Source organism: Callithrix jacchus, chromosome 12 (assembly GCF_049354715.1).
Source record: "Callithrix jacchus isolate 240 chromosome 12, calJac240_pri, whole genome shotgun sequence".
Lineage (NCBI taxonomy): Eukaryota > Metazoa > Chordata > Mammalia > Primates > Cebidae > Callithrix > Callithrix jacchus.
Window position 1 is genome coordinate 40,818,327 of NC_133513.1, and position 17,850 is coordinate 40,836,176.

At 39.1% G+C, this 17,850-nt stretch overlaps 1 protein-coding gene across 34 annotated transcripts in view; it reads left to right on the forward strand.

Moving 5' to 3' along the window:
* The window catches only part of PTPN20 (protein tyrosine phosphatase non-receptor type 20), a 103,820-nt gene that overhangs the window by 68,271 nt on the left and 17,699 nt on the right, over positions 1–17,850 (forward strand). For 19 of the 34 annotated variants that reach the window (XM_035267753.3, XM_054242858.2, XM_054242856.2 and 16 more), the window contains one exon: positions 16,464–16,819. The exons of 2 other annotated variants lie outside the window; for them this stretch is intronic. In XM_035267753.3, the coding sequence (XP_035123644.1) occupies positions 16,464–16,819 (356 nt within the window). The remainder of the gene's footprint in view (positions 1–16,463; positions 16,820–17,850) is intronic. 13 more of the 34 variants (XM_035267763.2, XM_035267768.2, XM_054242865.2 and 10 more) reach the window with 1 other exon arrangement.

Here is a 17,850-nt window from a genome sequence, read left to right on the forward strand (position 1 = left end):
TTCACCAGGGTTGAAATGAAGGAAAAAATACAGCCAGAGAGAAAGATTGGGTTACTCACAAAGGGAAGCCCATCAGACTCACAGTGGATCTCTCAGCAGAAACCCTACAAGCCAGAAGAGAGTGGGGGCCAATATTCACCAACCTTAAAGAAAAGAACTTTCAATCCAGAATTTCATAAGCCAAACTAAGCTTGATAAGTGAAAGAGAAAGAAAATTCTTTACAGACATGCAATTGCTGAGAAATTTCATCAACACTAGGCCTGCCTTGCAAGAGCTCCTGAAGGAAGCACTAAACATGGAAAGGAACAACCAGTACCAGCCACTGCAAAAACATACCAAATGGTAAAGACCATTGACACAATGAAGAAACTATGTCAACTAATGGGCAAAACCACCAGCTAGTATCAAAATGGCAGGGTCAAACTCACACATAACAATATTAACCTTAAATATAAATGTGCTAAATGCCCCAATCAAAAGACACAGACTGGCAAATTGGATAAAAAGTCAAGACCCATCGGTGTTCTGTATTCAGGAGACCCATTTCACATGCAAAGACACACATAGACTCGAAATCAAGGGATGGAGAAAGTTTTACCAAGCAAATGGAGAGAAAAAAAAAAGCTGGTGTTACAATCCTAGTCTCCAATAAAACGGACTTTAAACCAACAAAGATCAAAAGAGACAAAGAAGGTCATTCCATGATGGTAAAAGGATCAATGCAACAAGAAGAGCTAACTATCCTAAATATTTATGCACCCAATACAGGAGCACCCAGATACATAAAGCAAGTTCTTAACAACCTATAAAGAGACTTAGGCTCCCACACAATAATAGTGGGAGACTTTAACACTCCACAGTCAATATTAGACAGATCAATGAGACAGAAAATTAACAAAGATATACAGGACTTGAACTCACATCTGGACCAAGCAGACCTGATAGACATCTACAGAACTCTCGATGCCAAAGCCACAAAATACACATTCTTCTCAGCACCACATCATACTTAATCTAAAATTGACTACATAATTGTAAGTAAATCACTCCTCAGCAAATGGAAAAGAATAGAAATCATAACAACCAGTCTCTCAGACCACAGTGCAATCAAATTAGAACTCAGGATTAAGAAACTCACTCAAAACCACACAACTACATGGAAACTGAACAACTGGCTCCTGAATAATGGATAAATAATGAAATGAAGGAAAATGTTCTTTGAAACCAATGAGAACAAAGACACAATGTCCCAGACTCTCTGGAACACACTTAAAGCAGTGTCTAGAGGGAAATTTATAGCACTAAATGCCCATATGAGAAGCGAGGAAAGATGTAAATTTGACACTATTATCACAATTAAAAGAGCTAGAGGAGAAAGATCAAACAAATTCAAAAGCTAGCAGAAGACAAAAAAATAAGATCAGGGCAGAACTGAAGGAGATAGAGACACAAAAACCCCTTCGAAAATTAATAAATCCAGGAGCTGGTTTTTTGAAAAGATCCACAAAATAGACCACTAGCCAGATTAATAAAAAAAATAGAGAGAGAGAAATGAAGTCCATATCTCTGTTTTGGTACCAGTACCATGCTGTTTTGATTGTTGTAGCCTTGTAGTATAGTTTGAAGTCAGGTAGTGTGATGCCTCCAGGTTTGTTCTTTTTACTTAGGATTTTCTTGGCTATGGAGGCTCTTCTTTGGTTCCATATGAAGTTTAAGGTGGTTTTTTCCAGTTCTGTGAAGAAGGTCAATGGTAGCTTCATTGAATCTATAAATTACGTTGGGTAGTATGGCCATTTTCATGATATTGATTCTTCCTAACCATATGCATGGAATGTTTTTCCATCAGTTTGTGTCTTCTCTTATTTCCTTGAGCAGTGGTTTGTAGTTCTCCTTGAAGAGGTCCTTCACATCCTTTGTTAGTTGTATTCCTAGGTATTTTATTCTCTTTGTAGCAATTGTGAATGGGAGTTTGCTCAAGATTTGGCTCTCTGCCTGTTATTGGTGTATAGGAATGCTTGTGATTTTTGCACATTGATTTTTATATCCTGAGACTTTGCTGAAGTTGCTTATCATCTTAAGGAGATTTAGGGCTGAGATGATGGGGTCTTCTAAATACACAATGATGTCGTCTGTAAATAGAGACAATTTGACTTCCTCTTTTCCTAATTGAATACCCTTTATTTCTTTTTCTTGCCTAATTGCTCTGGCTAGAACTTCCAATACTATGTTGAATAGGAGTGGTGAGAGAGGGCATCCTTGTCTAGTGCCGGTTTTCAAAGGGAGTACTTCCAGTTTTTGCCCATTCAGTATGATATTGACTGTGGGTTTGTCATAAATAGCTTTTATTATTTTGGGATATGTTCCATTGGTACCTAGATTATTAAGAGTTTTAGCATAAGGGGCTGTTGAATTTTGTCAAAGGCCTTCTCTGCATCTATTGAGATGATCATGTGGTTTTTGTCTTTGGTTCTGTTTATATGATGGATTACATTTATAGATTTGCATATGTTGAACCAGCCTTGCATCCCTGGAATGAAGCTGACTTGATTGTGATAGATGAGCTGTTTGATACGTTGTTACATTCAGTTTACCAGTATTTTATTGATGATTTGTGCATCAATATTCATCATGGATGTTGGCCTGAAATTTTCCTTTCTAGTTGTATCTCTGCCAGGTTTTGATATCAGGATGATGTTGGTCTCATAAAATGAGTTAGGGAGGTTTCCCTCTTTTTGTATTGTTTGGAATAATCTCTGAAGGAATGGTACCAATTCCTCTTTGTATATCTGGTAGAATTCGGCTGTGAACCCATCTGGACCTGGACTTTTTTTGGTTGGTAGGCTGTTAATTGCTGCCTCTACTTCAGACCTTGTATTGGTCTATTCAGGGTTTCAACTTCTTTCTGATTTAGTATTGGAAGGGTGTAAGTGTCCAGGAATTTATCCATTTCTTCTAGATTTACTGGTGTATGCACATAGAGTTGGTTGTGGTAAACCATTCAGGACATAGGCTTAAGCAAGGACTTCATGACTAAAATACCAAAAGCTTTGGCAACAAAAGCCAAAATAGACAAGTGGGACCTAATTAAACTGCAGAGCTTCTGCACAGCAAAAGAAAGAGTCATTAGAGTGAACTGGAAACCAACAGAATGGGAAAAAATATTTGCAATCTACCCATCTGACAAAGAGCTAATATCCAGAATCTACAAAGAACTAAAACAAGTATAAAAGAAAGAAAGTATACAAAGAAGAAACCCATCAAAACGTGAGCAAAAGATATGAACAGACACTTTTCAGAAGAAGGCATTTATATGGCCAACAAACATGAAAAAATGCTCATCACTGATCATTAGAGAAATGCAAATCAAAACCACATTGAGATACCATCTCACACCAGTTAGAATGGCGATTATTTAAAAATGTGGAGACAACAGATGCTGGAGAGGATGTGGAAAAATAGGAACAGTTTTACACTGTTGGGAGTGTAAATTACTTCAACTATTGTGGAATACAGTGTGGCTATTCCTCAAGGATCTAGAAATAGAAATACCATTTGATCCAGCAATCTCATTACTGGATATATAACCAAAGGGTTATAAATCAATCTATTATAAAGACCCATGCACATGTATGTTCATTGTGGCACTGTTTACAATAGCAAAGACTTGGAACCAACCCAATTGTCCATCAAAGATAGACTGGATAAAGAAAATATGGCACATATATAACATGAAATAATATGCAACCATAAAAAAGGATGAGTTCATGTCCCTTGTAAGGACATGGATGAATCCGGAAACCATCATTCTCAGCAAAGTGACACAAGAACAGGAAAACGAACATGGCATGTTCTCACTCATAAGTGGGTGTTGAACAATGAGAACACATAGACACAGGCAGGGGAAATCACACACTTGGGTCTGTTGGGGGGTGGGGGGGCTAGGGGATGGATAGCAAGGGGTGGGGAGATTGGAGAGGGATAACTTAAGGAGAAATACCTAATGTAGATGACGGGGGGATGGAGGCAGCAAACCATGGCATGTGTATACCTGTGTAACAATCCTGCAAGATCTGCACATGTAGAACTTAAAAAAAAAAAGTATGGGAATTTTTAGGTATAAAGACAATATCTTGCATGTCTTTGCCATTTCACAACTTGCAAATCATTTTAAAGGCTAAGTAAAGAGCGAGTCACACAGGTTCTCCAACTCTTGTTCTAGAACTTTTTCTGTTACTTGTCTGTGTATCAGGGACATACTCAGAACTAATAAAAGTAGTGACTTAGGTTTCTGTTGGCTTCTCACTTTTGAGAGGATGTTTACACATTTCTTATTGAGTGCTCTATATGATCATGTGAGAAGAACAGGGAAGATGACAATATCTAAATTAAATGCAAGATAATGAGGAAGGGATAATCTTTCAACAAATTGGTCAGTTGCATATTCATGTACCAAAAATGAACTTTGATTCTCACCTCACAACTTATACAAAAATTAATCGATTTAGACCTAACATTAGAGTTAAAGACATAAAACTTCTGAAGGAAACCCTAAGAGAAAATGTTAGTGCCCTTGGGTTTGGCAATTTTTTCCTAAATAGGACATAAACCCCTCAAAGTATAAAAGAAAAAAAGTAAACTGGACTTCATCAAATAAAAAACCCTGCTCTTCAAAGCATATTATTATAAAACCAAAAAGAAAAGCAACAGACTGGAAGAAAAGCATGCAAAACATTTATCTCACAAAAACTTGTTTTTAGAATATATAATTACTACAAATTAAGAAGAGGATGAATAATCCAACAATAAATGAACAAAAGACTTGAGCAGACACTTCTCAAGAAAGATATATGGATGGCAAATAAATGCATGAAATGATGTTCACCATCATAAATCATTAGGAAAATGCAAATTAAAGCCATAATTAGATACCATTTTACACTCACTGCAGTGAAATGGAGTTTTTTCTAATAAAGTTAAACCTATGCCTATTATATGATTCAGCAGTTCTATTTCTATGTTTTGCCTGAGAGAAATTAAAGCATATGTCTGCATAAAGGCTTGTGTATTAGTGTTCATGTCAGCTTTACTTGTAATAGCTACAAACTGGAAACTGCAAATGCCCATCAACAGGAGGGTGGATAAACAAATTGTAGTATGTCCACAGAATGGAATGCCACTCAGCAATAAAAAATGACTAATGATGCATTGAACAACATGAATGAATCTTAATTATACTCAGTGAAAGAAGCAGCCAAAAGAGCATCTACTGCACGTTACAGACCAAATTATATTCTCCCAAAATTCATATGTTGAAGTTCCAACCCTTTGTACTTCAGAATGTGATCTGATTTGGGGATAGGGCCTTCAAATTGGTAATTAAGATAAAATGAGGCTCTTAGAGTGTGCCCTAATCCAATCCATCAGGTGTCCTTATATGAAGAAGAGATTGGGACACACAAGGGACATCAGCGATCTGAAGGCACAGGGGAAAGTCCTTGTGAGGACACAGCAAGGGAGAGCCATTGGCAAGCCAAGGAGAGAGGCCTCAGGGAAAAACAAGCCTGCTGCCACCTTGATCTCTGTCTCAGTTTGCTTCATGTTGCTGTAAATGAATAAGTAATAAAGGGTTTGTTTAGCTCACAGTTCTGCAGATTGGAAGGTTCAAGAGTGGGCATCTGGTGAGAGCTCCAGGGTACTTCCTCTCATGGTGGAAGGTGATGTGGAGCCAGCATATGCAGAGATCACACAGTGAAAGAGGAAGCCGGAGAGAAATCAGAGGTGCCAGGCTCTTGCAGAGCGAATAGGGTGAGAACTTCCTCACGTCATTAATCTATTGAGGGGTCTGCCCTTGTGACGCAAACACCTTCCATTAGGCTCTACTTCCAATAGTGGGAATCAGGTTTCAACATGAGGTTTAGAAGGACCAAACATCCTAATCATAGCACTTTGGCCCTGGTCCTCTAAAACTTATGTTCTTACCACATTGCAAAATACAATTATTTCTTCCTAATAGTCCCTAAAAGTCAACTTGTTTCAGCACTATCTTAAAAATCCAAAGTTGCATATGAGACTCAAAGTAAGTTCTTTCCAGCTGTAAGCCTGTACAATCAAAAACCAGGCTATTTACCTCCAAGATAGAATGGTGGTATAGGCATTGGGTAAGCATTTCCATTCTAAAAAGGAAAAATTGGTCAAAAGAAAGGGATAATAGGCCCCATTTAAGTCCAAAACCCAGCAGGGCACACATTAAATCTTAAAGCTCCATAATAATCTCCTTTGACTCCATGTCCTGCATATTGGTCACAGTGGTGTGTGAGGTGGGCTCCCAAAGGCTGTGAGTAGCCCTTCCCCCATAGCTCTGCTGGACACAGACCATTTGCTGCTTCTATGGGTTGTAATTGAATGCTGCAGCTTTTTCAGGCAGAGATAGAATGCTGTTGATTGCTCTGCCATTCTGGGGTTCCAGCAATAGCCCCTCCCTTGTGTCTCCACTAAGAGTTGCCCTGGTCAGGACTCTAACGAAAACTCCAACTCAACATTTCCACTAAAGATTGCCTTAGTAGGGGCTCTCTGTTGTGGCTCTACCCCTGCAATGGGTATCTGCCTACATTCTGAGGCTTTCTAATATATTATCTGAAATTTAGGTGAAAGCTTCCAAGTTTCCATATCCATTGCATTCTGTATGCCTGCAGACTTAACACCACATAAATGTCACCAAGGCTTACCATGCAGCCCTTCAGAAGCAGTGACCCAAACCCTACCTGGGGCCATTTGAGCCGTGGCTGGAGCAGCCAGGATGTGGGGAACAGCATCCTGAGGTGGCCAAGGGCAGTGATGCTCCAAACCTGTCCCCAAAAGGCATTCTATCCTTCTAGGCCTTGGGGCCTGTTAGGGAAGGGATAGCTCCAATTATTTCTGAAGTGCCTTTGAGCACTTTTTCCAGACTTTCCCTCTTCTTGTGTTTTTCTGAGCCTTCCACACTTTTCCAACTTCTGCTCATTGCCCAGTTCCAAAGCCGCTTCCACATTTTCAGGTATTTTTATAGCAACACCCCAATACTCAGTACCAATTTCCTTAGTCCATTTTGTATGGCTATAAAGGAATTCTGGAGGCTGGCTAATTTATAAAGAAAAGAGGTTTATTTACCTCCTGGTTTCGCTGGCTGGAAGGTTCAAGATTGGGCCTCTGGTGAGGGCCTCGGGCTGCTTCCACTCATGGCGGAAGGTGAAGTGGAATCAGCATGTGCAGAGATCACATGGTGAAAGAGGAAGCAGGAGGGGGAGGGAGAGAGAGGGGGAGAGAGAGAGGGAGAGGGAGAGGGAGAGGGAGAGGGAGAGGGAGAGGGAGAGGGAGAGGGACAGAGAGAGAAAGAGAAAGAGAAAGGGAAAGAAAGAGAAAGAGGTGCCTGGTCCTTTTTAACAGTCAGCTTTTGTAGCAGTGAGTAGTTCACTCAACTCCAAGGAAGGGCATTAATCTGCTCATGAGTGATTCGTCTCCATGACTCAAACACCTCTCATTAGGCCCCAGTTCCAATATTGGGAATCAGTTTTTAACATACGGTTTGGAGAGGACAAACATCCAAACCATAACAATACTAAACTTCCAGCTTCCAGAATGTGAAAATAAATTTCAACCCTAGAAAACTAATACACTGTATACTTCCACATATATCAAATGTTAGAAATATTAAACTAATTTGTATTGACAGAGTGTATCAGTGGTTGCCTTGGGGCAAGAAGGATAAATTACAAAGAGGCATGAGGATAGTTTTGCACTGATGGAGATGTTTAATTATCTTTATTGTTGTGGTCTCATGGGTGCACATATATGACAGTTATAGCTCCATAAACTGTGAAAAAAGTGGTTTGTGAGTACAAAAGGTATATAGTTTAAAATGTTTTCATATAGTTTACCATCATAATGTAGATAGATGGGGAAACAAGCTCTTTAAGGCAGAGGTTTAACAAGCTTCTTTCTGTACTTCGTGAGGTTGCTGTATGTTTGTTCCTATTACTACCACCCACTAATGGCAGTAGTAGTAGTAGTAGAACAGTAATATGTTTACTACTGTTGGTTGTTACTAATTTAAGTCTGTTCTAGGTAGTAACAATTAATCCCCACAACAGCTTACCTCTGAGGTATCAGTATATTAGTGTCCTTGTTTTACAGAAAAGCTAAAAGAGATTACGTAATTTTCTCACATTCACAATGCACATAGGAGAGAGGGAGCTGGGATTCAAACACAGGCTTAACCACCACTGTATTTATTGTGCATTGTTTCATTTTGTTTTGTTTTAAAGATCAGAATCTACTTGGAGTGCAGTAGCACAGTCATAGCTCACTGAAACCTTGAACTCCTAAGCTCAAGCAGTCCTCCCACCTCAGCTTCCCAAGTAGCTGGGACTATGGGCATATGCCACCACACCCAGCTATTTATTTAGAAACAAGGACTCAGTCTTTCGCTTAGGCTGGTCTCAAAATTCTTGGCTTCATGTGATCCTCCTGCCTTAGCCTCCCAAGTAGCTGGAATGTCTGTCTGTCATCATTCTTCTTATAGACATGAAACTATATTTTGTAGTATTGTTGCTATTATTTTGTTTGCTTTCTCTTTTCCCTTAATTTGAAGTTGTTGTTCTGATCTATTAGTTGTTTGATTGGAGATGGGTATAGGTGGTTGATGTAGTCTCAAACTCTACCTTTATCTCTCTTTTTTTATCCTGATAAATGAATATCTTTGTTGGTTTTAGGAATCTTGGATTTTAGTTCTTTTTTTCTCAGTTTTTTTTTTTTTTTCCTGAGTGTTACTTTTACTGTACTCTACCTTCCAGTGTTTTAGATGAGAACCGTAATGGTCATCTGACTCCTTTTCTTCATGAGAAATGTATTTCTTTATTTCAAAGTCTTTAACTATTTTACTGGAATTAAGTAATGTTACCAGGTGTGCTTCATTTCCATCAGTCTTATCTCTAGACAAATAAACCCTTTAATTGATCTTCCTTTAGCTGTAATAAGTTTCATCAGTTAGTAATTGCTCCTCTTCAGTCAACTCTTGCATTTTTTTTAAGCTTCTGTGAATTGAAGGGTTTTCTCTGGGTTCTGCCTTGTAAAACCTTTTCTCTTATTATTAATGCCTCTGTAGTTTTGTATGCACTTTCTCTGTCTCTCTCTCTCTCGTTTTATCCTTTTTTTTTCTTTTGCTTGGTCTTATAGGAAACTAAGTTTTTAAAAATATTTCCTCCTTCAAATCATCTACTAAAATTTTTAGCTTGTGTAATGGTTAATTTCATGTGTCAACTATGCTGGACCATGATACTCAGATATTTGGTCAAATATTAGTCTAGATGTTGCTGTGAAGCTATTTTTTAAAGATGTAATTAACATTTAGGTTAGCAGACTTTGAGTAAAGCTGATTAGCCTCCATAGTGAGAGTGGGCCTCATTTAGTCAGTTGAAGTCATTTAGAAAAAAAGACTCAGGTTTCCAGAGGAAGAAGGAATTCTACCTTTGGACTGCTTTTGGAATCAAGACTACAATGTCAACTTTTCTCTGGGTTTCTAACCAGCTGTCCTGCCCTGCAGATATTGACTTGCTAGTCCCCACAATCATGAATCAGTTCCTTAAAATAAATCTTTCTCACTGTATATGTACAGCCTATTGATTCTATTTCTCTAGAGAATATAGAGTAACACAGAATTTGGTACCGAGAGTAATTCTAGGGGACCAGAATTAAAATTCTGATGAGTTTTGTGAATCTGATAAGGTATAAAGGCATCAATGACTTTTCAGTAGTGAATAGATTATTAGTAATTCATAGTATAATGTGACAGTAGAGATTACAAAGTATTGCCATTAGATACCCCCATTCAGACAGTTTGAAGAAGCAAGCTTCTGGGTGCCTGGATTTGATACCCTAGAACATTTTTGAGTTATCATGAGAACAATGAGATTGACTAGTTACTCCTATGTAGAGAAGGAAAGGATTATCTTAGGGATTGAATTTCCCAGCTCAAGTGCCACATAAAAACCCAAAAGTTTGTCTTTCTGCCCTGAAAGAAACCCTTATATTCTATAACAACAAAACTGAGATTACTGAAAATCAAATCCAAAATCTCATCCTAAAAATGGTTGAATTACCATGCAAATTGAATCATCAACCTTTCAGGGTGTCTGCTGTTAATGAGGTGAGTTGGGATGTGAGTTAATGAGGGCATTGACTGAGAAGGCATGGGATCTTGAAAACTGGAATGGAGACATATGGGAAGAGCCTTATAAAGCTGGTGTATTCAACCCCTTGACTCCGAAGAGTTTTCCTTGCCAGTATAAGCAGCCATGCCACCCCCATCTGAGGAGATTAATGCTACTTTTCCTGAGGAAACTTTTATGACCTCTCCTGAGTTTGTTGCCTTGCAAGACATTGCTGATTCTTCTCAAGACTCACAACCACCATCCTTCATTGCTTCTAGACCTATAACTAGATTCAAGTCCTAGCAGGCCCTTAAAGGTAAGGTACAAAGTGTGACCCATGGGGAGGTATGTTACAGTACAAAAGTACTACATGATTTTTCCAATTTATACTGACAGAAATCTGAGACATATTTGTGGGGAGGGATTTTAAGGGTGTGAGACAATGGTGGAAGGAACTTAGTGTTTGATCAGGCTAAATTTATTGAAATGGCACCACTAAGCAGAGATTCTGGACTTACTATGTGGCTTAGGGAGTTAGAAAGAGCTCTTTCAGTTTATTTGATTGGTTGGATTAAATGGATCAAACGCCGGCCCAGTCTAAAGGAAGATAAAATGCCAGAACTGCTTTAATATACTATATACAATGAAGGAAGGGATCCAAAGGATTAGGGATACTGGAACATTACATTGGGTTTGTTGTTTAAGACCTGCCCACCCACCCTAGGAGGTCCAGAGGATACACTTTTTCTGATAACTGTGAGAAACATTATTTGTATCCTTGAAGAGTGCTGTGATTATTCTTCTCTGTAGGTCAGATATTACAGTGGAAATTGCTGCCACTGAATTGGGAAACCTGAGTGCAGTGGGTATAATTGGATCCCAGAGAGATAAGGGCCAAGTGGTGGCACTTGATAGCCAAAGGCAAGGTGAGTGTGGTTCCAGTAATGGACAGCAGAGTCAAAGCAGGAATTAGAACCGTCTGACCTGTAGAGACCTATGGTGTTGATTAGTTGATCATAGTTTTCTTAGAAGTAAACTAGATGGGACGTCTACTAAATTCTTCCTTGATATGTATACACAGAAGAGTCCTAGGTTAAGTGAGCAAAATTCTAACCTGAACCATAGAAACAGAGAAGCTCAGCCAGTCAATAATTTCCCAGACTTGAGCCAGTTTACACACCCAGAACACCTTGAATGAATTAGAGGACGCTGGTACACTGCCAAAAATGTACCCTGTTAATCTTTCAGCCTTCCCCAGAGGGACCTTTGGCCTTTTGCCAGGGTGACTGTACATTTGGAAAAAGAAAATAATCAGACTTCCAGAAACTACTGGACACTGGCTCTGAATTGACACCAATTCCAGGAAACCCAAAACATCACTGTGGTCTACAAGTCAAAGCAGGGACTTATGGAGGTCAGGTATTCAATGGCGTTTTAGTTCAGGTTCATTTTACAGTGGACTCAGTAGGTCCCTAAACCCATCTAGTGATTATTTTCCAAGCCCTGGAATGTATAATTGGAATAAATATACTCAGCAGATGATAGGATCCCCACATGACTTCTCTGACCTGTGGAGAGAGGGTTATTATGGCAGGAAAGGGCAAGTGGAAGGCACTAGAATTTATTCTACCTAGGAAAATAGTAAAAAAGCAAAAGCAATACTACATTCCTGAAGAGATTGCTGATATTAATGCCTCCATCAAGGACTTTAAAGATGAAGTGATGTTGATATCTATCACATCCCAACTCACCTGTTTGACCTATGCAAAAAAAAAAAAAAGATGGAATTTGGAGAATGTCAGTGGATTATTTTAAGCTTCCTCAGATCGTGACTCTAGTTTCAGCTGCTATACCAGATATGGTTTCATTGCCTTAGAAAATTAACACATCCCTTCATACCTGCTGTGTAGCTATTGATCTGGGAAATGTTTTTTTCTCTATACCTATTAATCAAGAATACCAGAAGCAGTTTACTTTCAACTGCTAGGGCCAGTAATAGACCCTCACTGTCCTACCTCAGGGGTGGATAAACTCTTCAGCCCTGTGTTGTATTTAGTTCTCAGGGATCTTGATCACCTTTCCCTTCCACAGGATATTACAGAGGTTTATTACATTGATGACATTGTGCTTATTGGACCTAGTGAACAAGAAGTAGCAAATGCTTTAGTCTTATTTGTCCCCAGAGGGTAGGAAATATATCCAATAATAGTTCAGTGGCCTTCTACTTTAGTGAAATTTCTAGGGGTCTGGTGGTGTGGGGCATGTTGAGATAATCCCTCATAAAGTGAAGGGTAAATTGGATATGGCTCTTTCTACAACCAAAAGAGAGGCACAATGGCTAGTGAGCCTAGGCATTTTGGAGGAGATATTCCTTATTTGGATGTGCTACTCTGGTCCATTTACTAAGTAATGTGAAGCTTACTATGTAAGCTTTGAGTGGGGCCCAGAACAAGAGAAGGCTTCGAAACAGGTTCAGTCTGCCATGCAAGCCTCTCTGCCACGTGGTGGGCTGTGTGATCTAGCAGATGCAGTGGTGACTGAAGTGTTCATGGCAGATAAGAGTGCTGTTTGGACCTTTGGCAGACCTCTTTAAGTGAGTCACAGTGCAGGGACATAGGATTTAGATCAAATTCTTTCCACACTCTGGGGACTCTCCTTTTGAGAAACAGCTTTTGGCCTGCTACTGGGCCTCCGTAGAGAATGCTTAACCATGGTCCACCAAGCCATAAAGTTGGGCATATGCAGCAGCACTCCACTATCAAATGAAAGTGGTAGATACAAGATTGGGTTTGAGCAGATCCTGAAGGCACAAATAAGTTACACAAAGAAGCTGCCCAAATGCTCGCTGTTCTCACACCTGCTACATGACCTGCTCTCTTCAGCCTGTACCTATTGCCTTATGAGGAGTTCCCTGTGATCAGCTGACAGAAGACTTTGACCTGGTCTACAGAAGGTTCTGCATGATATAAAGGTACCACCCAGAAGAGGACAGCTACAGAACTACAGCCCCTTTTTGAGACATCTCTGAAGGACAGTGATGAAGAGAAATATTCCCAGTGGGCACAACATAGGGTAGTGCACTTAGTAGTTCTTTTTGCTTGGAGAAGTGGCCAGAGGTATAAATCTATACTGATTCATGGGTATGTTTAATGGCTTAGCTGGATGGTGAGGGACTTTTAAGGAACATGATTGGAAAAATTGATGACAAAGTGACAAGAAGGTCTGGGGAAGAGGCATGTGAATAGACTTTGCTAGATGGGGACAAAGATATTTGCATCCCACATGAATGCTCACTAGAGGTTGATCTCAGCAGAGGAAGACTTTAATAAACAAGTGAATAGAAGGATTTGCTGTATAAATGTCAGACTACTCCCCCAGACACCCCTGTCACTGGGTCATTGCCCATAGGTCACATGAACAAAGTGGCCATAGTGGCAGGGATGGAGGTTATGCTCAGCAACATGGACTTCCATTCACCAAGGCTCACCTGGCTATAGCTACTACTGAGGGCTCAATCTGCTAGCAACAGATACCAATACTGACTACCTAATGGGCACTATTCCATGGAATGATTGGCCAGATACCTGATGGCAGGCTGATTACACTGGGACCACTTCCGTCATGGAAGGAGCAGTGCTTTTTTTCTTACTAGAATACACAGTAACTCTGGGTATGGATTTGCCTTCCCTGCAGATAGTACTCCTGTCAATTTACCATCTCTGGACCTATAGAATGCCTTATCCACCATCATGGTATTCCATACAGCATTTCTCTGATCAAGGAATTCACTTTGTGGCAAATACTTTGTGGTAATGACCTCACTGCCACTGTCTTACCATATTCCTTATCCTCTCAAAGCAGCTGCTTGATAGAATGTTTGTTGTATGGCCTTTTGAAGACAATTACAGTGAAAGTTAGGTGGCAGCAACTTGCACAGCTGGGGTGATGTTCTCCAGGTTATATATGCCCCAGATCAGCATCCAATACGTGATGCTATTTCTACCATAGCCAGGAGTCAAGAATCAAGGGGTGGAAATGAGAGTGGGACCAGTAGCCATTACCCATAGTGATTCATTAGCATAATTTTTGCTTTCTGTTCCTGTGGCTTATGCTCTGCTGGTCTAGGGGTCTTAGTGACTCTCTTCATTAATGTTGTCTGACACTTAGTCTTCCGGTCTTCAAAGTTGAGTCTTCCTTGATGGACAGCAGAGCATGGAGTCTAGATTTACCTAGGCTGTGGAGTCAAGAAAATTGCTGCATAACATGGAACAAGTTACTTTGTACAGGTTTTTTATTTGAAAAGCATGAATACAATAGCACCTCTGCAAAGGTTTGTTTTGGAGTTGACAAGGTGATGCATGCAGCGCATTATGCTGCTTGAACCTGGTGTGCATGTTTCACTGTCATCTGTTATTACTCTCACTTCTGTTTATGGAGCTTTCCTACGATCACTTGAATTATTTCTTTTGTGCAGTGACTTCCATAGTTTGCTTCTGAAATTCCTTTTTTATATTCCTGTTGTATGCTCTGTGCCTTTTAGCATTTAATTATTATTGTAGGTTTTTTTAATCTTTTTTTTCTGAGTTCTGGGAAAAATTTTAAAGCTGGTTTTCTAAATAATGTATTTGTTTTTCTGTTCAATTCCTGCTTTAGGAGTTTGAGTTGAATGATTGTGACTTTTATATGAAATCAAGCTTTTATTATTTTAGATTATTGAATTTTCACATATTTAATCTCTTTTCAAAATTAGAAAAATGCATTTATTTTTACTTTGAAGTAATTCATACTGTTTAAATACTATAATAACACTGCTAACATTGTGATTAACACTTTCCAGGCTTATTATTATTATATGACATATATCATCGTATATATACATACATATGAATACTGTATATACCATGTATACATATATACATAGTGATATAACATATTTATTATACATACTTAGTAATATAACATATATTGGTAAACATAGATATATATTATTGTTTTAAATAATAAAATAATGCTTTCTTGAATTTTATTTAAAATACAAATAGGAGTTTTTGAGGTGTTATCACCTTTTATAGAAAGGAGAACATTTGTCATGATTGTTTAGAATGGACTCTCTTTTTGAAATACTGGGTATCTTTATATATCTAGCAATTTTTTTTTTGAGACAGAGTCTCACTCATTCTGTTGCCCAGGCTGGAGTACAGTGGTACAGTCTCAGCTCACTGCAGCCTCTGCCTCCCTGGTTCAAGCGATTCTCCTGCCTCAGCCTCCTGAGTAGCTGGGATTATAGGTGTGAGCCACTGCAGCTGGCTGTTTTTTCTGTTCACTCATATTTACAAGGGAAAGTTTCTGTGTGCTATGTTAGTATTTTAGAAGAGTTCCGCCAGATACTATGTAAGTGCCTGTTCGGGTCTTGCCAGCATATTTGCTAGATAAGTGGTCCGTGTGATTCTGAGTAGCAAGGAGAGGTTATTATTGAGAGAGCTGCACTGCAGAGAAGGGCCTCCTTTGCTCTGTATGTTTCTGCTCTTAATGTGGGGGTGGTGGTAGAACCAGAGCTTCAGATGTCTATGTCAGGTGAAGAAGAAACTCCTGGAGCAGTGAAGCTTACTTGGCCAAATAGCTGGTTTTCTCTCTCAAATTTGTTATAACAGTCCATGTTAGATGAGTCCCATATTACTTGGAGCAAATCCCCTTGGTAACATCCTTTTGCCACAATATCTTTGCTTTGAATAACATGCCCCATCACCAGATGAAGGCTGAGAATGGACATAAAATAGTGCTGTCTAGTTTTGGGGACATTGGTTGAATTCCATTAATCCTGGAATTTGTCTGCAGTCAACTATCAGATTTTTTTTTTACCCTGGCCCCTGCTGCTCTGGGTTTGCAGGTTTCACAGATTTGCAGGAGAATATCATTCGTTTGCTTCCACAGAGAGTTTCTCCTCTATTGTGTTCAGTTACAAACTAGAATATACTTCCCTTGACCTAATCTTGCTTGTGCCATTTCTAGCAGAAATTTCTAAAAGTACTTGGATGCTAATGATATCATTCTGTGTTTATTAAAAACTGATCTAAAAAATAAACCTCCCATAATTATGTATTTATTAGATTATGCCAATAGTCTTCAGGGAGGAAATAATTTAAACTCATGGACTCAACCCTTTTAAAAAGAAACTTCTAGGCCAACTTCTCTATTGGTCAAAGGGATATATGAATTTACCTGTGTGAAATGCTTCTGTGAAGTCTGAATGTAATGTATCTCCCACCTTTATCTACCAGATGTTTCTGTTTCTGTAATAGATGATTCAACACGTGTTCCTCTTGGAAAAAACAAGGACTACATCAATGCTAGTTATATTAGAATAGTCAATTGTGGAGAAGAGTATTTTTATATTGCTACTCAAGGACCACTGCTGAGCACCATAGATGACTTTTGGCAAATGGTGTTGGAAAATAATTCTAATGTTATTGCCATGGTGACCAGAGAGGTAGAAGATGGAGTTATCAAATGCTACCATTACTGGCCCATTTCTCTGAAGAAGCCATTGGAATTGAAACACTTCCGTGTATCCCTGGAAAACTACCAGATACTTAAGTATTTCATCATTCGAAAGTTTCAAGTTGTGGAGAAGTCTGTAAGTTTTTAAAGATCAGTATTAGATATATATATTTCACCATACAAGCAGATGTCTTAGAAATAGAAGGCAGGAGTAGGATGGAAAATAAACTGATGAAACTTCTTAAAGTAACTTTTTACTTGTCCCTGGTGCCAGAAGCCACCACCATTTCTACTTCTCCTTAACCAGATCCTGGAGAAAAGAAAAAATTGGAAAGGAGAGGTGGGGCAGGGAGAGTGAGTGTTGAAGTTGTCTGATTCTGGGTTATACCTGCTTCTGCCAAGTGTGGCAGATAGGTGTTGAGTCCTTGAGGTATGCTCATCACTGGACCGGGCACTATCAGTACCTACCGAGTAGTGAAGAGGTTGGTATACTCACTGATAGATACCTCACTTACTGTGTTCAGTGATAATGCCGAGATATGTCTTAGGTACTTAGGGGCTCAGATGATAAATACTTAGCTTTACTTGGGGTTTGGGGGAAGGCTTACTGGAGGAGGCGACATCTGTTTGAGAATTATCCAAATGAGAAAGATGGAAGGAGGAAGTAGATGATCAAAATATAAAATAGCATGGGGTATGTACAGAGACAAGCATAAGTAGTTAAGTGTCTCTGGAACATAAAAGTTCAGTGCCAGGGAGTAGCAAAAGATGAGATGAGGCTGTCAAAAGTAAGCAGGGGCCAGCTAGAATGTGAAATGTCTTAAATTCCAGCTAAGTAGCATGAACTTTATTATGAAGATAATTGACAGACATTTAAGAATTTTAGTAAGTGATGTGATCAACTAGGGCTGTTGGCATGGGGATGGAAAGCACAGACACAAGTGCTTTGCAGATAAAATTGGCAGACATATATGATTTATGACTTATGATTTATAAGCGACAATGGAGGGATTGAAAATACATTCAATACAGTAACCACATGTGGCTATTTAAGTTTAAATTTATTTAAATTTATGTAAAATAACAAACTGAGTTTCTCACCTGCAGTAGCCACATTTCTGGTGCTTAGTAGTCGCATGTTGATAGTGGCTACTATATTGCCACTAT